Source organism: Bemisia tabaci, chromosome 3, assembly GCF_918797505.1.
Source record: "Bemisia tabaci chromosome 3, PGI_BMITA_v3".
NCBI classification, from domain to species: domain Eukaryota; kingdom Metazoa; phylum Arthropoda; class Insecta; order Hemiptera; family Aleyrodidae; genus Bemisia; species Bemisia tabaci.
The window spans coordinates 24,601,785-24,623,550 of NC_092795.1; the positions used below are offsets into that span (position 1 = coordinate 24,601,785).

General features: G+C 41.0%; 1 protein-coding gene across 6 annotated transcripts in view; it reads right to left on the reverse strand.

Moving 5' to 3' along the window:
- Positions 1-21,766, reverse strand: part of LOC109031169 (kinesin-like protein CG14535) — a 192,767-nt gene that overhangs the window by 3,500 nt on the left and 167,501 nt on the right. For 4 of the 6 annotated variants that reach the window (XM_072298055.1, XM_019042530.2, XM_072298053.1 and 1 more), the window contains exons 6-18: positions 18,629-18,817; positions 14,433-14,618; positions 13,678-13,816; positions 11,910-12,072; positions 10,535-11,146; positions 8,704-9,118; positions 7,084-7,265; positions 4,492-4,618; positions 3,473-3,580; positions 2,709-2,926; positions 1,464-1,576; positions 604-792; positions 122-219 (exon numbers count right to left, since the gene is read on the reverse strand). In XM_072298055.1, coding sequence (XP_072154156.1) covers positions 122-219; positions 604-792; positions 1,464-1,576; positions 2,709-2,926; positions 3,473-3,580; positions 4,492-4,618; positions 7,084-7,265; positions 8,704-9,118; positions 10,535-11,146; positions 11,910-12,072; positions 13,678-13,816; positions 14,433-14,618; positions 18,629-18,817 — 2,739 coding nt within the window. The remainder of the gene's footprint in view (positions 1-121; positions 220-603; positions 793-1,463; positions 1,577-2,708; positions 2,927-3,472; positions 3,581-4,491; positions 4,619-7,083; positions 7,266-8,703; positions 9,119-10,534; positions 11,147-11,909; positions 12,073-13,677; positions 13,817-14,432; positions 14,619-18,628; positions 18,818-21,766) is intronic. The other 2 variants (XM_072298057.1, XM_072298056.1) reach the window with 2 other exon arrangements.

Sequence of the window (21,766 nt, forward strand, 5' to 3'; positions counted from 1 at the left end):
TTAAAAAGTGTGTATTTCACTAACTAGCTCATGTACGAATCTGTATGAGAAATCAATCTCCAGAATTTCGTAAGAAATGATTCCATTCGTGATATTAAAGTTGAAGCAAATGTAGAATTACCTGGTCCTCCGGGATCGTGGACCTGTTCCTTAGAGCAAGAATTGCTCATATGTCGATTGAAATTATCACAGATGTGTTTCGGTCGAAGACATTCGAAACTGCAACAAACGTGTAAAATTAACATTATGAGGTAAAAATATCCTTCCCTCTTGCAAATCTTAGGCAAGGGACTGTAAGCGGAGAATTCTAGTGAGTTAGTTTTAAACATGGAAGCAGCTGGGATTAGGCGAAAATAATACACAAAATTCTTGTTAAGTAGTCAGATAATTTTTGTTGATAAATTTCGCAAAAAAATTATAGAGGGAAAACAAATTAGCAATTGATGAGTAATATATTTCTCCATTTCAAAACTAAAAAATTTTAACACTGGCTGAAAATGCAGCTCATAGGCTATCATGAGTAGAATTTTAAAAAATGAGAACTCGAAGTTGAATAACTTAGCTCTTTACAAGAACATTATCATAGTGTAGTATTTTACTCACCTTTCTCTACTCAGTGTCAGGAGATTGGGGAGGGGAGGAGGCACTGCCATTTCTTCTTCTTCGTCATCATCGTCGACTTCCTTCGCGCCTTCTGCTGGCTCCCTTTCTTCTTTTTCCTCTCTTTTCTCGAATTCTGCACGAAGATTTGGATTAGAAGCTCCGTCTGGGTGTCGCAGCGAGGAAAGACTACTTTGAAACGGAAAAAAGAAACTTGAGAAAATCTCGAAAGAATTGCCTTATTTCTGATTAACAAACCTAAAAGTTTTACTGAGAGGATTCCATATCTATGAAGAACGGTGGGGGTTCATCATATTATGTTGAAACTTTTATCATGTTCACTGAAATACTCCCCCTTTTCCCCCCTCTCATTTTAATTTTTGTTGATCACTTTCATTTGCTGAATATGCTTTTGCCTCAATCAACTATTATTTAGTGATGATAAGTTGCTATGATTTCAGGGATGCTCTGATATTTTGTAAAAAATAATACGTACCCTTAGTTTATAGTTGGGAAAAAACAACAAGAAAGTTAAGCTATTTCAAAAAATTGATTAGAGAACATGTAAAATTACGTTGTGATGAAGGAACATCTCGCGTTGGAATTTTAAAAGCAAAAATCTGCAAGTGACGGCTTCACACCGCGAATGCGAGGAGCACGCTGCCATCGGGATTGCCTACTTCCTGAATTTGAAGGCGCTTTAAACACGTTTCGCGATACATAATTTCCACAATAAATATTCAACTCGATAAATGAAGCATTTCTTAGCACTGTTACTGGAATTGAGTGACAAATATGTTTCCAAAACGCGCATTGACTGCAACTACAGAGAGGAAGAAAACAAATCAATAATATAATCTTACAGGGGTCTGAAGCTTTGGAACCTTGTTGGTGGCCATAAACCATTTTCATCCCGAAATCCGCATAAGGAGACCCTGCAGTTGTCACATATTCTCTCCGTCTTACTTGCATCACCCTAGTGCGAGAAAACAGTGTGTAAAACATTTGCAAATCACTTAGACGAACAAAACGAATAAATATTACGCTGAAATAAAGTCAGGACGTACGGCACCCTACAAAGAAACTTTTGCAATCAAGTTTGATTAAATTAAAAAGAGACCCAGAGAACTTAACTTGAGCGAACAAAAAATATCGGGCAAACTTACGCTTGGTTTTGATTGTAATTTTTTTTAATTTTACTTTTTTTAATTGATTGTTTTTATCGTAATTTCTTTTTGTTGAAATTTGTTTTTTAAAAAAAAGCTTAGAATCAATTGAAATAATATTAATGAGAGCTAAGTCATATTTGGAGGATCGTTTGACTATTTACATTTTTTCTTGCTACGTCTCTCTCAGGGTGACCCTGATTGCCGACACTTGTAAAATACAGCCCGCCTTGGCGGTAAAATTTGAAAAATACACGACACAGACTATACAATATGTGCGTTTAAGAATGTATTTTATGCATTTCTGACGTGCTCAAAGTGAATTTTTCTGCAATTATATTCATGAGTTGGCTGTATCTCTTGTGCAACTAACCCATTAAACAAATGGACGTAACTACTCTAAAAGAATCTAAAGACGTGTGGAAAAGATGAGGTGTGCTCGTGCAAGCTGCTTAAGAGACAATCTGAAACGGGCGTGATTCCTTTCGGCAAAATGGAGAAGAGGGATTTGACATTGAATCAAAAGAAACTGCGCCAAAATATGCTCACTTATGAACCGTGGGCATGTGACAAGAGCGTTGTGGACAGGGCTCATGAGTTAATAGCCTATGTCACACTATCAAAGCTGGTCATCAAAATATCAAGGTCAGGTGTTGTGATTGACTTTTTCGATGACTTGGACCAATCACAACACTTGACCTGGAAATTTTGAAGGAGTATTTTGATAGTGTGACACAGGTTAAAGAGCGAAAGGGTCGTCGTCGTCGAGGCTAACGTCACTGAAGCTTTAAAATTCCCATTCATTCTTACGGTCCTCCACACTCTTTCTTTCCCAACCGAATCTCGTTACTTACAGCAAAAATACGCCCAAATAAATTACTCAGAGCCAAGAATTCCATCCTAAATACCCCCCTCTCCCCAAACACTTCAGAGGACACTTACAGGCAAGTAGGCCGGCTCACTGACGATGCTGCTATTGTCGAAGTCCGTCTCTATAAGGCTGTGATTATCCGCCTCGTTGTGGAGATTCTCTGACAAAGACATCGACTGACATCGCATTACACCACCGTTGAGGATCTTCTTTGACGAGTCCAGCATTAGCCCCATCTTACTTCGGTAGAGTTCGTGCAACCTCGATAGCTGCTCAAATTTATTCTCGTCTGTAATATTAGAGAAATATCGTACGATGGGAGGTTTAGGGAAATTAGGAAACTTAACTTCCTGAACAACTTTTTGAGAGCAAGTTGATAATCAACGGTGCTGATACGACTGAGATAAATTTCTCTATTGCGGTGTTTTAAAATTTCCACCTAATATACTGTATGTTTTTAAGATAGTATCACTGGATATTAGTATTATACACAGGCATTCTTCAAAGAGCAAAGAAAAAACACATTGGATTGTGGTCAAAAACGATGATCCGTCATTCATCAAAAAATTAAAATGTGTCGCGGAAGTTGCAGAGGTTTAAAACTACGGTTACGATTCGGTTTTACGAGGGAAAAAAGGTAAACTGTTAAAAAAGTTAAAAAGTTTGCGCCAAGAAAAAAAGGAGAAAACGTTGCGATGCGGATCCAAAGGACCGTTTTTAATGCTAAATGCAAATATTACATATTGAATCCCTCAGTTCAAAAACGACCCAACTCGGGATTTTTACGATATTCATTTCGTGAGTAAGCTAGGTATAGAAATCTTATTTTACTTACTGGAATTTAGAGGTTTGATAGGTCTTGGATTATTAGCGATATTTTTGTAAAGGAATGGTCCCGATGGTGGAAATAGGCGATCAACGTCCATTGAATTAATTTGAGGATCTGAAAGATTGGGTAAATATACTTGCACATAAGAGTGTACAATGATGAATAAATACACATGATAATTCAGGTGTAAAAAAAATTGTTTCGTAATTAAATCGAAGGGAGTAATTTTTCTTCTTCTACAAATTATCCACGACACGGTAAAATATCGAGAAAGATCTACCTCGCAGCTGAAGGCGTATTCTCTATAAGAAAATATTACTTCTCTCTTGACGTTTGATGCAAGAAAATATTTTTCGCTGGTTAAATATTTAATTAAATTCATAAATTAATGCAACACAGAGCGATAATAACCTTCATTCGGAGGTTTAAATGATCGTATTCAAGCTTGTGAGCTCAACGCTACACATCGTTTCTTCATATAACTTCGGTCGAAGAAACTCCTTCATTTTGCGATGAAGGCAATACCGCTTACTCACTATCCCGTGGCTGCATTAGCGTACAACTATCTACACATACATCGACAACTCCCATACATGTCTCAAATCACTTTCCCTCAAATGTTTAGTGGGCTTCTGAATTTAGTCACAGAAGATACAATTTTTCTCCATCTTTTTTGAATGGACTTTACCAGAAAAAAAAAGAAGAAGAAAATCACGAAAAAAATAAAGTCGTTTTCTAAAATTCGATGATTTTAGGGTAGTTTAAAAAAGCGTCGACTTTTTCTGAGTGGACAGCTAAAACATTGATACAATTATGCAGAAATTCAGAAATGTGAATGAATCATATTGCATTTTCAAGTTCCTTCTTTGATTGATTTTCACGTAAAAAAATAAGTAACATCGACGAAAATTTAAAATATGATGACTTTCACTTCTCATCGAACGATTGCAATTTTTTTCAAGAGACAAGAACCACGAATCTGTAAAAGTTCAGTTATTATAAATCCGTGTCGGAGCAATCATTACCGGTGAATGATGATATGATGGTGAGATTTTCTTGGCTGAGGATCCTGAGAGGATGTTCGTCTTGGTCTACTTCCGGTAGTGGGTTCTCTACCTCACCCATACATTTAGCTATGTCCTCCTCTGTTACCTGAAATTGTTCATAATTGTGTAATAATATACCTAGATACTGATGGTCAAAGCCAAAAATTATGTTTCTCCGATTTCGATGCTTGTACATTTTCAATTACGTGCTTCTTTTCTACAGCTTCTGTGAATTTTCTTCACTCGACTAAAAATCAATTTTAAAAAAATTCAAGGAAATACTTTATTTAGTTTGCCAATCAAGATAAATTGATTGAGGACTTTTCCACGTTGTGATTGAGATTCAACTTCGTCGATATGCATAAAAAATGAATGATCTGAATTATGCCGCTGACCAATAAGAGGGCTGGAAAACGCACCGCGTACCGCATACCTATTATGAAAACGATGAATGGATCTTTGGAAGACGGGTTGAGTAATACCGCTATTTCAACACGTGGGCGACCGTTATGCATACCTACTCAGTGAAATAAAGGCGAATATTCATTTTAGAATTGGCCCAAAATTGTGCCCAGGCACATCATAGAGATCAGCCCGAGCTAATCTCAATGTGCCCAGGTGAAATGAAGGAGAGATTGTGATTAATAACTTTTTCGCTGCTATAGCTTTTTTTTTATCATTTTTCTCATGATGTATGACTATGAACCTCACCCCCGCCTAATATCAATAACCATTATGTCGATCGATCGTTCATGTCATCTATTACGGTCAAAAGTCGAAACCTGGGCATCTGCTCGGGCTGTTTGCTATGATGAGCCCGGGCACAAATTATTTTGGTCAATTCTGAAATGAACGTAGACTCCGGGATTTGCCCGGGCAGATCGCGATGTGACCAAATCCTGTCCAAATCAGACACGTATCCAACAAAGCAAATATTTTTCACCATTTCATATGTATGAGGAAAAGCTGGAGGCAAGATGCTCTCCGGGAGGCACGGGACGTTTTTCTCCCGCCGACGCACAGTGGATCGAGACAGTCAGAGAGGTCGGACATTAATACTTGGACAAAAACTGCGAATTTTTATGTTTAAAATTTCGTCACATTTTAAACTATAAGGGGTGCTTCGTGAAAAAAACTTCACGAGAAACCCAATGAAACCACTATTGGAACCTCAAATTTTTGTATGAACGGAGTTATAAGCGTTTAAAGTCTCCAAATTTCGTCCGACCTCTCCTGTTGACTCGATCCACCGTGCGACGCTCTTTAGAGGGAACTCAGGTGCACGATGATGCAGAGCTGTCGCCACGCACCCGTAAGTCAAACAAACTGCACGCGACAGGGACAGGGACACGGGCTGCAAGGAGCTCGAACGCCTGGATCGATAGGCAATAGGCATTGCGTGGCGGCTCCGCGGATTTATCGTTGCCAGGCGCTTGGAAGCCGTTGTGTCAAGCGTTAAATCGAGATCTTTTATCATACGGCCGAATAATGGGCTCGGTATAAATCTTCACCCGAGGCGCAGTTTCCAGATCGTGAGGACGGGGTTGCGACTGTGATAAGTGAACTGAACGGGTCACAGCCAGAAGGGTTTAATTGCATTTGAAATGTTGCCAAGATTTACATGGGAGCCTACTCGGTTATTCATTAATAACTCTAGTCCAACCAAAAGCACTGAAATTACTAAGAATTGGATTAGGCCGAACAATAGGGTCGACTCTATGAAGAGTGTTTTTAAGAAAAACGCACACACACGTATTCAAATTGCAATGCCGAAAATGTTTAACATATTGCCGCTCCTTTGATGTAAGGGCCAGTGACGTGACTTGAATAGCGATATATCGATTGTTATGCCATTTAAACCTATGGAAAAGGATCGATAAACAGAGTGTTCGCAGCGGACACCTTAATAGTCGATTCTTCACCATAGGTTTAAAAGGCATAGCAATCGATATCTCGCAATTGATGCCCCGCCACTGGTAAGGGCGTATCTGTTTTTCCACATGAGCCACGGAAATAATTTATGTACAAGTAGAACAGGGCTCACGTGGAAATCCAGATGCGCCCAAACGCGGATTCAGACACTTCAAACCCGGGGGGGGGGGGGGGGGGGGGAGGGTCTTCAAAAAATGTTTGAAATTTTAAAGCATCTAATGCGCAGTTTGAGTCAATTTCCTCATGAATTTTTATCAAATAGAGGCGGCCTCGCTTCTTTTTGCTTTCTTCCTTTTCTTTTACTTCTTTTTCCCGGGCGAAGGGGGACGTATGCCCCCTGCACCCCCCGACCCCAGGAATCCACCTATGGACACGCCCTTACCTCATAGAGCGAAGATATGTGTATGTAAGATGAAAAAAACACTAGACACTGGACGATGAACGAAGAAAAGGAGAATGAAGGAGAAGGAAGAGATGAAGAAGTAGTAGGGGGAGGAGAAGAGGAGGTAGAATATTGAAGCAAAGGTTTCAGAAAAAAGTCAATGTTAGATCTACTGTTTCTAAAATTAGCCTGAAATAGGCATTTTCCCCTTCTGTTATACTCATTCCAACAGTGATTTGATAAGTGCGAATTCTTACCTGCAAACAACAATCTTGCATCGGAACCGACTCCTCTATCTCGGTGCAGTCAACGACTTCAATTTCCATGTCATCGATGGGCTCCACCGTCAATTTAGGCTCAACGTCAGTTTGTATCGGCTCCGGTTTTTCGCCGTCCACGTCCTCCTCCACGTTCGCTTGCAGTTGCGGAATTTGGACGACTGTAAAAACGGATGGAAGTACGTTATGTGTGACCCTCTATGAAAGAAAGGTCCCTGGTCGGAGGAAGCAAATTCTTTTAAGAGAACGATTTGTTTCGAGTTGAATCGATAGTTTAGTTTTTGATATTTTGGTCGAAGACTCCTATTATTTGGCTTATTTTATAAACAACTTACGTGCAATAAGTTTCCATACGCAGAAAAGTGTTTTCATGAACCCCGGTAATAGTGGATTCTAATTGCAAATTTTAGTGCAATTTTCAAGTGACTTGGTTTATTTTTCTGCCACAGGGCTGATTATTGAAATTCATAGACAAAGCTGTAGACAAGAAAGACAAATGGTAAATGGAGGGATCCTACTTGTGGAAGCGGACTAAGAGGATTTATAGTTGCAGTGGACTAAGGACCTACTTAGTCCACTGTAATCTAGTAGGTAATAGTCTCGGCAATCCACGAAAGACCATTTAGTTTAGTCCATCATTTTTTCCCCGTAGTCAATGGCCATTCCTCCCGTTTGAGCTAGTAGGCTTACTATATTTTCCCATTGTCTTCTTTGTCCATAGCTTTATCTATCAATGTCTTTATATCTAATCAGCCCGCATAGTATTGTGTAAAGATGCATTTTTCATTTTATCACGATTTTGACCATAGACGCTCGAGAATGATTCATTTTACTGTAACCTCCCGCGATAGCTTCCTCAAATAAGACGTGCCTACTGCCAGGAGTTTTGAGCATCAAAAGTAGACTGATTGTAAAATCCACTCACTGCACTGCCAAGGTCGATAGACCCAGGTCTGTCCGGTAACAATATGTTCTTTGGAATTTCCTTATCTAGCGACGAATTCCCCCGATTTCCTGTTTCACTACGTTCCAAACATTTTCCCGATTTACGCTGCTACGTTGCATAGTTTTCCCCGATCTCCCTGCGATCTGTATAAGAGCATAATGTAATCGGATCGGGGGAACAACAGAGTGGAAGTAGAGTCCCTGTATACTGAGAGTAAAGACAATGTGAGTCCATTTCTGATTATTTCCCGTATTTTAGGCCTTCACAGTATCACAAACGGGAATAAATATTACATTTTCACCAATTGCAAAGATTATAATCTGGAATGGACCAGGGACTTAGGGGTTCGGCAAGTAACAAACGGAATGAGAGAAGGAATGGAGGAAGGAATTTGAGACTGGGCCGACCAAAGATTACGAGAACTCTCAATTTGTGTAATCTTTATTCCCGCTTATGACTCGATGAAGGGGGCCAACTCTCAGTATAAAGGGACTCTAAGTGGGACAAGCAAGACGGGGCGGGGGAATCTATAGGCAACGCGGACAGCCCTCGCCGCCGTTTTACAAAGATTATATCACTCCACCTTCTCAACGGACTGACTTGGGTCTATGAACCTTACTCATTACTGAGTATCAGGAAACTCTAGGACGAACCTTTGCTGTCTGACACGGTGACGGGTGATTCCTGCGGGACGAGAGCCTGGACCTCCTCGCCTTCGTCCTCCTGTCCCGAAGCCCGGCCCCTCTGGCCCCGCTCGATGTTGAGGATGTCGTCGGGGCCGTCATCGTCGTCGTCCTCGCAGGTCTTGAAGACGGTGAGTTCCTTGAAGGGGCCCTTGGTGTGGGCCCGCGACTGGATGTGCTGCGTCTGGTTCTCGACCCACTGCCGGATCATGGACTTCTTGTGGCTGTCCATGAACCCGTAGCCCTGCGCCAGGACCCCGGCACTCCCGGGCGGCTCCAGGCCCGCCGCTAGTCCCGGCTTCAGCGGCCCGTCCACCCACATCTCCCGCCCGCTCAGCGCCCGACCGCCTTTCGTCAGTAGATGCAGATTCCGTGCCTCCACCACCTTCAACAAACGACGTTTTGACAACGATTGTGTTCGTGCAGTTTTTTCCTGTGTATTTTACAGACTTTATTGGTTTCTATCCGGGACGAATTCTATACTGCCGTGCTGAGGAAGAACGCCGTATGAACATTCGAGAGTTGCCAAATTTCCCCGGATAAAGCATGTATTTTTGACGAAATGTATGCATATTTGGTCATATTTCTGTTAAAAAGAACTAAGCGCCAAACTGAGTTCCTTTTGATGATTTTAGAATCCCGGATAGCGCGTTCTGTCAAACGGAACTAAGCGCCATGGAAAAGCATTGCGAGTATAGGACGGAACGACCATCGCGTTCCGCAACACCCACCTATCCAAGCCCCCCTCTCCCTTCCTTCCCCGATGGCGCTTAGTTCCGTTTGATAGAGATACGTCCATTTTTCCTTGAAATTTGCAGATATTTTAGATTAAATTGCAAACAAAACCGTCTGAAAAATTGGGAGAAAAATATTTACAATTTTCCCAATAAATTCGTATTTTATCAGAAGAAATTTGGAAACGCCTGAAGGTTCATGCGGCGTTTTTCCTTAGCATGGCAGTATAGGACACCATATACTATGTACTTAGTGTGACCTGCCGAACGCAGCGCAACCTCAGGTAGGATCTGCGTAAACTCAGAGGATCCTTCCTCCAAACCTCGACCCGTCCATCGCCCATTGAAAAATTGAGGTTGAGTCGATAATTGAAAAACAGCCCGTTAGGTGGCTGCATTCTTGAAAAATATGAACATTTGTGACTTTTTCCATACCCCTCCCCCCCCCCCCGACAATTAAGGGCTCGCCATCAAGTCGTATAGGGTGGAAACCCCGATTTATGGTAAAATCGCACGGATTTTTTGTGAACTTCCAACACCTGATATTAGCAGTTAGTTGCAAGGACCTTACGCAAGGATGCAGCACTAGTAACTGCTCACGGAGTTTTACATTGGCTCCGACGGGAGTCCAGTATAGAAATCCCTCCGTTTTTATTTATAAAATAAAATTCATCCTAGAAGTGTTGTGTTGATTATTTATGACATTTTGTATTTATTATATTCGACACCGACGTGGTTAATGACACATCAAATGAATATAAAATAAAAAATTCGGTTGAAAAAACAGACGATTTATCATTAAAATCTCTCTACATCTCTTCTGAATTTTCAAATTCTAGTGACAACTTATTTCAATATTTTACAAAAATATATTCCTAAAATTACCTATGCTGTATCGAATTTTACTCAAAGCTCAGAAATCCTCCTTGCGATGCTACGTGAAAAGCCTCCTTAAATCTCCTTTCATCACAAATAAATCCATTCAGACTTTCAAGGAACAATATTATAAGTATGCATGTCCCTCAAAACTGCTTAAAAATTATGGATGGACTAAAACTTGCACGTACCTTGGACTTAGATATCCGAGGCCCGTCGACCCACCGCTCTTCCCCGCTCAACGGCGGCACCTTCACCGCATCCTTCTTCTTCACCGGCGACGACTTGGCACTAAAAGATTTAGCCCGCTCGGAGCGCACCGCCAGGGGACTCCTCAGCCACGTGGGAATCCTCTGGCACGGCACTCGCTGGGGGGAGTTGGGAACCGACCTCGAAACAGCCGAACGATCTTTCAGGCTGTACCGTTCGCCAGAGGGACTATGTCTATCGCTAGGTTTGGGACTATGTCTGTCACTTAGATGCGGAGGTTTAGGACTTTGCCTGTCGCTGAGGTACGGGGGTTTGGGACTTTGCCTGTCGCTCAGGTGCGGGGGTTTGGGACTGTGTCTTTCGCCGTTGAGACTGGGTTTGAGCGCGTCGGGTGGACTAAGGCAAGGGCGGTTATCACCCGAGGCTAGGCTCGGGATGTAGACTGGAGGATGTTCCCCGTCTGTTTCATCGACGGCGTGCCCGAGGTAGATGACGGTGTCGGCCGACTGCTCGCTTGAAGAGGGGTCCACGTCGCTGCTCCCTGAGAGACGGCTTGCTTCGTCCATTGCTGCCATTGAGAAGTTATTAACGTACTGAGGAAAAAATTCAACGGGGAACGTGTTAGAACAGCAGTGCGTGCACTTTTCCTTCAATGTACAGTGTTGGATAAATTGAGGCACTGGATGCGAAAAGGGCACTTGTCGATTGCAGTGTTTCGGAATCTTTGTTGTTAATTAATCCCTTGGAGAAGAATGTAATGGGTGATTTTGTCAGAATTCTTTCCATAGAAAATTATAGAATCATAAGGAATATTCAGTGAAATTTTCAGTGAAATTGATGCATTCACTTTCCTTACAATGAATGAAATGCTGGAAGAGACTTTGAAACACTGCAACCGAGAAGTGCCCTTTTCGTATCCAGTGCCTCAATTATTGAATCAAGATAGAAATAAAATTTACTCTCAATACGTCTTATAATACTCGTCTTTTTCATCTGCCTCTGTAATGAACAAAATGAAAAAAAAAAAAAAACGGAGGCGACTCTTTAAATACTATTTGGTGGAAGAAAAAACTAAAGATGGAGATTTATTCAAGGTAAACCTCCCACAAATGGCAAAATCAAAATGAAGATAAAAATCGTGAGTTTCAAAGCATAAGCCCCAACTCTCTCTTCTTAGAGGTGAATTTTTAATATCAACTGCATAAGGAGCAACTAGCTACACATTTCACATTTTGAGAATTGGGGGATCAAATTGGGTACTAATATAATAGATTATGAGCTCCCCATTGGTGCTTTGAGGTCTAAGTTTCTTGGCAAATGCGGCTGAAAGGTATACTGTTCTAAGTAAAAATGCACCTTAGGTCTTCTTCTTCTCATACGATGAATTCTCGAAGCCAATTGAATGGTGGACAATGTTTCCGGATAATGTTGCGGCAGCGGTGAGACATGGGCTATCATGGCCGCCTGACATGTCAGCGAGCTCAAACACTCTCGCAAAACCTGCGTCAGTTTGTGTTCTCTGCGAAATGGTACAGTGAATTCAGAACAATGTCATTAATTGAAAATGAGTTCGATCCTACACTCAATTTTTATCCAGCAGTGATCAAATGAAATTAAATTTCAAAGTGAGTGTCAAAAAAAGCATCTCAATTTCTTTTCGCGTGGAAAGACGGTATAAATTGAAAGAATACTACGTCGCGAAACGTCTAAACGACAACGCAAGTATGCGCGTTGCCACATCAAAAATAACTCCTGCCGATACAGGCGATACAACTATTCCTACTCTATGGATGTCGGTGTTGCATACAAGTGAATTTGAAGGCGCTCTAATTTTCTTCGCGCTTACAGAGATAGTGAAAGGCCGCATTCACACGTCTCTGCAGGCTGACTGTGAAATTGATAGAAAAAAAGATGGATGAAGAAGACTAAAGGAAAATATAAATTTTCTTTTGGTTGAAACGGGTTGTTGTGAACAACGGGGAAAGATGATAGACTAACTATGGGGCCTCTCTTGGTTGTCCGTGGTTAGTCCATGGCTTACCTATATTTTGCCAATGGGCCTGTTGCAAACTTTTGCTAGAGCAAAAATAAGAGTTGTTTCTTGTAGATAATGCCTCAAAAATCACGATGAGCGCATCGGCAAAGTCTGAAATGCACTCATAACTTCACAATCTGCGTAAGAAAGTTGCGTTTTTTTAAGCTTCCCGCTTCAAAAACGATACTACGGCACAGGTGAACATTTTGTTAGAGGAGTCGCTCCATCGTCGGCGATATTCATCATGGCCGACGCTTGCGCGCAGTTCCGCGCGTAATTCGAGGAGAGTTCAAGGTCAATCAATTCGGGCGTGGAAAATATGTACGTTAACACGCCGATTGTTATCTGGTCTAATCCAGTTCAGGTGTTATCTCGTCCCATCACACTTGTTTTGGCGGATTGGCGTCGGCCATGATGAGTATTGCCGACGATGGAACGACTCCTCTTACAAAATGTTCACCTGTGCCGTAGTATCGTTTTTGAAGCGGGAAGCTCAAAAAACCGCAAATTTCTTACGCAGACTGTGAAGTTATGAGTGCATTTCAGACTTTGCCGATGCGCTCATCGTGATTTTTGAGGCATTATCTATAAGAAACAACTCTTATTTTTGCTCTAGCAAAAGTTTGCAACAGGCCCATTGTAACCACTCGCTTCTACCGATAGGATCGTTCCGTATTCCATTTGTATTCTTTACCGATCGCTTTGTCTATCGATTTCAATAATCAGCCCGCTGGTTTCCTCTCCCCCCCCCCCCCGTGTTGAAAAGAGGCATTCCACACGGGTTATGCGTCTATACAATGGTAGAGAAATAACAGAGCACGAATTTAGTGCACAATGGTAGTATAGATGTCAAAATCTTCGAAAATATTCCGGAAAATATATGTTTTGTCAAAGGAAATTTCGCAGCAGCCGAACTTAGTGAGTTACTTTAATATTCATTCTTATCTGTTTAAGATTTGTTCATTTAATTATTTGATAAGTAATTAATATTAAACTACTTTTTGAGAGTGATCCACCCCTAAATCCCTTGCTAGTGATAGCGCATGCAAAGAAGGTCAGTAAATGATCTGCAATTAGCAAATCTCTTACCTATGAGGTAGATGCTTTTGGCCGTTGAATATGGCTATTAGAACATTCCCGATTCCTGATAGAGAAAGGCAACTGGTCTCTTTAGAACGGTTCAGGCATCCGAGATCAAGAAGATGTAAACGACTTCGACCACCAGCTACTATTAGAATAAACAAAATTAATTGATACATTTTGAACTTGTTTTCAATATCTCTCCATGAGTTCTTTCTGTTGAATCGTGATGAAAACCTTCGAGAATAAAAACTTTTTGGTGGTGGCTAATTATGATAGAAGTATTATAGTTAAATAAGCTTAGAGAGACTTTCTAATTTTTTAAGTAAAATAACCATCTTACTTTTAAATTATGACAGAAGTCGCAAAACGCGTACCTTCATTCCTCCAATAGCTGTAAAAATCGCCAATTTAGTTAAGTTTGTTATTATTTCATCGAAAATGTGCAGTTTACACGATTTTTCATCCTCAAATTCAACATAAATGCTTATTTACACCCAGGAACTCTGGCGGGCATCCCACAGGAGAGGTTGCCGTTGATAATTTACTGTTTAAAATATGAACATTAATCGATTAGATACGAGTGTAATCATCGATCAATGAATTTTGATTAAATTCAACTATTAATCGATGACCAAAGTTTCGATTATCCAAAAATTCAGTTGATATGATAAATATTGAAGTGATTGATAACTATAAAAAAAAAAAAAAAAAAAAAAAAAAAAAAAAAAAAAAAAAACTCTAGTGCGGGAGTGTGAACTCACCTCCGCCTTTGGACGCAACGCTGTACTGGTACACGTGGAGCGTGAAGAGGAGATGGGCGTCCTGGCGGGCGGCGAGGGCGCAATCCAGGTAATGGGCGGCCTTTTCGGGGGTGGGCGCCCGCAGCTCCGACTGGCTCAACGCCTGGCCGCTGAGCAACGAGTCCCGCAAGTGACACTGCTCCCCGTCTGAAATTCCGAAAAATAATAATTATTACGTATTTTTCTTAATATCTAATAACAGCTGCCCTCCTTTTTCGCTCATTTGCGGTGCTACCATGTTGCCGACAATGGACAGCATTTAGGGATACCAGGGTGTCTACGAAAACAGACTGACCAAAAATCAGTACTTCTTCAGTACATTCCCAAGAAATTCAGTACCTCCTCAAAAGAAAAATTCAGTACTTTTTTAGTACTTCAGTAAAGAAAATATTCCGTGAAAGCGTCATTTTTTGGATTTTCAAAAATGGATGTGAAGTTCTGCCGACGGCTTCAGAAAAAGTAGGCCCCTCTTCGCCTAGTTTAGTCCCACAAGTTCAGCTTCTACGTAACTTAGTGAAGCAAATAGGGGGATGTCATAAAAACGGTCAATTTATCATTCAAGACAACACTTTTCATGTAAGGACAATGCATCCGAGGTTATGATACATTTACTCTGGGACCTTCATAACCATTTTTCTTCTTGTTTCATTTGGCATCGTTGGAGGGTATTCGGGGATTCTTCGCCGGGGGTACCATACAGAAAGGGATAAAAGAGATATATGAGTTTCGAATTAGGCCCGCCGTGATATCATCTACAGCAGGCGTATGAAACTTTTCTTACTGACCCTTATTTTTTCCCGCCGCATCCTGACCCTCGCGCCTTTCGCCGCGACGCCGCACAAGGATCGAGTCAATGGGAGATTCGGACAAAATTTGAAATAACTTTACAGGCTCATAACTCCGTTTATAAAAACTTTGAGGTTTTAAAAGTGGTTCCACTGGTTCTCTCATGAAATTTTCTTTTAGAAACACCCCTTAAATTTAAAATATGACGAAATGAACATCAAAATTTGGAGTTTTAGTCAAATATTTCATGTCCGACATCTCTGATTGACTCGATCCACTGTGCGACGCCGAGACCGTGGACCGTCGACTCGTACAAAATTACATTTTTCATTAGCCGGCTTTTGTTTCGACGCTGCTCGGACATCCAAGAAAATAAGTGAGAAACTTGTGCACGAGGAAACCTCCAAGTAAACATTATGACTGTGGGACCCGACAGTTTTTCAGGCAAACTGAGAGGACACGGCCGTTATAAAATCTCGATAACAGCATTCTGTGATAATTTTAAGGATAGTTTATATCATTTATGGGATTTAAAAGAGTTTAGGTAGGTTTAGTTCGTGTTCATTTTTGATCAACTTCTATTTATAGAAAACTGGACGATCTCGGAGGAAATTGATTGCTTGTGGTTTAGGAAAAGCAGAGACGAGTTGGAAAATTAAAAATTAACTCTGATTCTTTCGATGGTCTAAAATTGTTGGATTGATTTCATAGAGGTGATAATAATTGAGAATGACGAGGTAGTTGATTACTAAACACATTTCATTCAGACAAATTTCTATAAACGGAAGCCAATATCGAATTTTTTAAATTATTGTAAAAAAAAATATTTTTTTCCTTTTTTGTGTCACCAATCTAAATGCGTAAATTATTCAAAACCATTCCTTAAATACTATGATTGAGGTTTTAAAAAATGAGGATTTTTTGAGGGGAGGGGGGAGGGGGAAGTGGGCGAGCCAATGCGGTTTTTTCCGAAGGAGGAAAAGGAAAAGGTTCAAAAGTTTAGAAAAAGATCTAATCCTGTTGAACACATATTTTTCAGATCTGGACTCTTCACTACGAAATTAGCCCTTCCGTGTCCAAAACACAGGGCATCCACCAGAAATACAGTTTCGGTGGTGCGCGAGAAGATGAAAGCAAACAAATAAGATGGTCGACACGACGGAGAGCGTGATGAAATTAGCTCATCAGGAGACGTAAAATCCAATAAAAGCTTGGCGTTCTTTCTGGTCGACTTGGCGCGATAGTGCTCGACCACAACTTAAACGAATTACTTAGTCTTCGCGGGATAGAGTGGGCGCACACACTAAGAGCTACCAGCGTCGCCAACCTATCGAGAAAAAAATCCACATTCTTCGCAACCTGGGGCCAAATTTAATCTTAGGAGTCCTTGTGCGAATATCGAAATATGTGGAATCGACAGTTCGCGGGAACTAGAGCAACGTCCAAATACCCACACAGAGAAAACTCAACACAAAAGCTTGGTTAATACGGGTAGTAAAACACAAAATAGCCCAAGCTTTCTGTTGACTACGAGGTTTCTCAGTCTCTCCATTGTTTCCTGCGCTAAATTCACCGCAAAATTTAACAAAACCAACACAAAATTTGGGTTGGTTTGTCTTTCACTCCCTACATTAACCAAAAGTAACACAATTGTTTTTATTAGTTCATGCGGAGATTTCCATTCGCACAGCAATATTTTAGAAGTATTTTAAAAACTGCTGCTGTTCTCGGCGTGATTTTCTTACAACTTAACGTGTGACACGTAAACTCACTTGACTGCATCTCCAATGTGTAACAGACCCATTCTAAAGTCGCACTCTACACTGGAAAAAAAAAAAACACATTGGATCTAGAGTCCAGACTCTTGAAAACATTGACAAGAAAAAACGACTCTTAATTCAATCAGATTTTGCTTGAATCAAACAGGAAATCCGCTTAAATTAAGAGGCTTGGTTCTTGATTTAAGCTTAGATTCTGATTGAATCAAGAGTACTTTTTCTTGTCGATGTTTTTAAGAGTCTGGACTCTAGATTCAATGTGTTTTTTTTCCAGTGTACCTGCGTAGGTGTTCTACGAAAATCATGTCATTAGGTCACCATTCGCAAGCGAGCCTTTGTGAAAAGATTCATAAAACGTCCCCGTTTGGTCGCGTAGTGCCCGCCTGGAGGGTCGCCTCGCCACACGCACGGAGCGTCTAACGACACACAGCAAAGCTCAGAGCGTGTGAGAGAGCACTCAAGCCGCATTTGTTTAAGAGTTTGCAAAGAGCATCAAGAGCCGGAGCACACTCGCCCATTAATATTTTCCCCGGCTGACATTTGTCTTAATAGCACAGAAATAATGTAGCAGATAAGGGAGCTGCCGCGGAGCTGATGCGCCTGCCGGGTAGGCAATTAGCAGTGCAGGGAATGCAGGTTGCGAGCACACACGGCTCTCGCACCTCCCATGATGGATGGCTCGCTCACTCTTTGCGCAGTCTTTGTGAATCTCTAATTACTCTGTGCGGCTGGTTGTTGTCATATTTAGTCCTTCCTCGGAACAAAGAACTCAACTACATTTCAACGTTGCGAAAGTTTCACTCGTAAGTTTTATTATTACTAGGATACTGCTAGGCATTTTTAACTGAAGATTTCACTGATTTTTCTTCCGAAAACGCGTGAATACCTGCATGATTTTAGACGAAAATGACGCAGAATTGTTAACAGAATTGAGGTGTTTGTGTAAATTTTGCAACCTTAGAATGAAGTTACGTTCCTTCGTCTAGGAAACGACGATTTTTGAGAGCAGCTCGGGAAACCAGAGAAATTGTCCTCCGAGAGAAAGGGGTGGATTTAAAGTAATTTTACACGTTTGCGTTATACTCGAGGGAATAGGGATGCATAAATGGAACTTATACTTATGTCGCGGAAAGAGGGTGTCCTACATCCGGGAATAGCGCCGGGGTGAACAGAGGAATAGCAAGAGTTATATTGGCAGAAGAAAAATACTTCATAAAACGGTAAAAGATGACGTCATTGGTTATGTATGTAACATCGTCAGTTTTTACCACGCCAGGAAATTTCGTGGACCCGACTTGACAGAAAAATTTCTGACTCGGAAAAATTAAGGATAATAATGACTCTTCGATTGCCTCTTAAACTTCCCGGATTTTTTGCTTCATCTAAAGGTTCGAAAGGTTCTAAGTTGGGCTCTCCCTCAATGAAGGGCTGAAAAGCGCCCATTAAAACACTGGAGGGATGGTATTTAAGCCAAAATGTTCAAGTGTGAAATTCTGGAGGGTTTGAGGATGTACAGAGAGCAGTGGCGGTTAGTGGTCGTGGAGCGCCAAGGAGCGCATGAAACGGTACGAATATGAAATATTCACGACTTACCGTTGGCTTGACCGGCCAGAAGGTCTTTGATGGCGGAACCGATGGCAATGGCCGAAACGCGGACGGAAAATCTAGCACCTGATTTTTGTTTCTGCTCGGCGATGCTTCGGTAGAGCCAGGAGATGGCGCATGGCATGATCCCCAAGTCGCTTGAGGACTTGCAGTCCCCGATCATGGTGTCGCTTTGACCTGTAACAAACCCAAATTTCCAGAACTGATCATCGAAATCATTATCAGAGCAAACAGGTAAACAGACAATGTACATTTTTACAAATAACAGTATTTCCTTCCAATATGATAAGAATACGTCGAGGTAAATGGAACTCTGCATTTGAAAAATCTCCTTGGTGTTCTGAATTTCTCTTTTGGTCCTTTTCTTTGGTGAGGGGGGGGGGGGGGGCTGATTCAGAAACTTACATAACGCTCATTTAGTGGTTTGGTGTCTCATTAACCCTTAGATGCACAACTTTTTTTTACATACGCAAAGTCCCAAGTCGGGTCAAATTTACCCTGTTTTACTACATAGATTTCGCTACTTTTTGAACTATTATCTGGGTTATATCTATTTATTTTTTTAAAAGTAAAAAACACTTTTTTATATATTTTTCACCTTTTTAGTAACCCACTAGCACTTCTCACCCCCCCCCCTTCTCTTCGTCATCCGTTATATTTATGTAAATCCCTTAAAAGAGATAGTTCGGTCGATATGACTCAGCTTGGGATTTCTAGGAGTGCTCGTAAAAAAAATTCCCTGACAAGACAAAACTCTCGCCAAAACACCAATTTTTCGCTCTGCCGCTTTAAGACGCTTGAGACCCCACCCCCAAGTATTATTGATTTGGACTCATCATAGGATACTTTGAGCGACCATGATCCTAACTTTTCTCAAATTTCGAAAATAATAGACAACGCAACGCGGTTTGATGACGGCGCAGAGATACAACTATTCGTGTTTGATGGATGTCCGGGTTGCAGCTGCAAAACTGAAGGCGCTATGGCACGAACTCGCAATGTTTCGCTCTATGCTGTGAATGAGAATGAGGTGTCGCTCAGATTCGGAAAGAAAGTTAAAAAATGAGGTCCAAATGCGTTTCTCCTGTATCTAAAGCTCGTAAGAACCGGGTTCATAACTTTCACAGAAGATATAGTCGAGTCAAGACCCGGGTCAGACCTGCGCGACTTGGGGTTTCTTGAGGTGGTTTGTCAACAAAAAGTCTCCGTCACTCGATTTTTTTTTCAATTTTATGTCTAATTCCTTTTTTACGATAGATGGATTACATCTAAAGCTCTTATGTGCTGGCCCTGCCCATACAGACCGCGCCGCAACAAAAAACAAAATGTCTTCTACTTTTCTCTGAGTCGGTCTTAGAACTCTGCAAAGACTCTACTTGGCACTTTGATTAGTATTGACTAACTCAATATTTTTCGTAACTTCGCAAGTAAGATTTTTTCCTGGAGCATATCCCATGAAACGTCTCGTGGAGACAATGGCAAAATGAAAAGAAATATTGTACATTTTACCATACTCAGACACAGTGATACGAATACGGTAAAAAATCAAGACCAAGGTAGCGTATATCATATTATGGTAAGTATCACCAGACTTCTGGTGAATGCTATTATAATTCTGGTTATTTTTACGAAGTAGTATCACTGTGTAAAAAATCAAGTAGACTTATAGTAGATGTTAGCATACTTTTTTTCAGTGCATTAGCGAGCCTTGGGTCAGATTTGACTCGGCTTTGACACCTAGAGGTAAAACGTTATTAGGTAATCGAGATTTCCCCAGATTCAGAAAGTCCAAGCAGTAGCAGCAGCAAGTTCCGATGAAATCAATACTTTCTGTTTCTGCTGAGCTCCGCGGAAAAAGCGTGCAACTGCCGTGAGAATTCGGCCCGGTCGGTGCTGAGTGGCGCCGGAATAATTGATCAGCGCTCAACGGTATCTCATCGGCCACTCAGCGCCGGGGCATAAATAAGGAAGGAGCTCCATCAGCGCCTCAGCGGAGTCGCTTGATGCGCCCTCAATTATGCAGCGCCGCGGTGAGCTTTCGACACTTTCGACAGATCAACCGCGCACGGTTGTCGTTGTTCGTGGCATTCCCATCCACGCGAAATACATTTATCCAAATTGAAAAGTTTCCGATGAACCGTTAGCATCGAATGGCACACAGTGGAAGGAGGAAGTAAGACATTGTTGACAAAAACGGTAAATTTTTACGTTTATCTTGATACGATTTTAATTTTAAGGGGTGCTTCTTAAAAAAAATGTTACGAGAAAACCAATGAAACTATGTACATCGAAAAGATCATCATTTTATATTGTTGAAAATGTGTGATTTTATAGTTATTAAATCATGTGTGACCCCTCCTATTGACTCGATCCACTGCGGGCGGCATACTAACAGGCTATGTATATTGTTTGCGGTTTTTAAGAATCTTCGCTCCCGTCTCAGTTTTTTGAAGAAGAGTGAATCCATATTATTCCTTGAAGTTTTTACAGAGTTTTTTCGCATGAAAAAAAAAATCACACAAGTTTTCAAGAATTTACGTTGAGTAGTTTTCCACTTAAAATGTAAAGTATGACGAGAAACCTACATGCGACGTCGTAAACCGAGAAACGTGGTCTGGTAATTTCACCGTCGATGTCCGTACTTATTCTAGCTCTGCAAAGGATGAATATAAAAACGATAGATGAAGAAGACAACGAAGAAATGGAGCGATTCTATTGGTGGAAGAGGGTGGCTGAAATGGACGAAGGAGTTTAGTAATAGATTGACTAACGGCAACTAACGGAAAACCCTACAGTTAGCCCATCATTTACCCCTTCGTCTATGAGTGCCGCTAGGATAGATCCATTTTCCCATTGGCCTCTTTGTCTTTTGCTTTCTTCATCAAAATCAATAATTACCTCAACGCTTTGCTGCCGAAGAGAGTAATGACCTAAATGGCAGTGACCTTTAAAAGGAACTTATCAAAAACTCGTAAAAAATTAAAAACAATTCTATTTTAAGTAGCCCCTTTTAGTTTTTCTAGGCGATGATAACGTAAAAAAACTCTTTAAAAAGATTTCTAATTCATACAAAGAATTTCAAAAAAAAGAAGAAACAAAGGTTCACACATTTTAATAAGTGTTGAA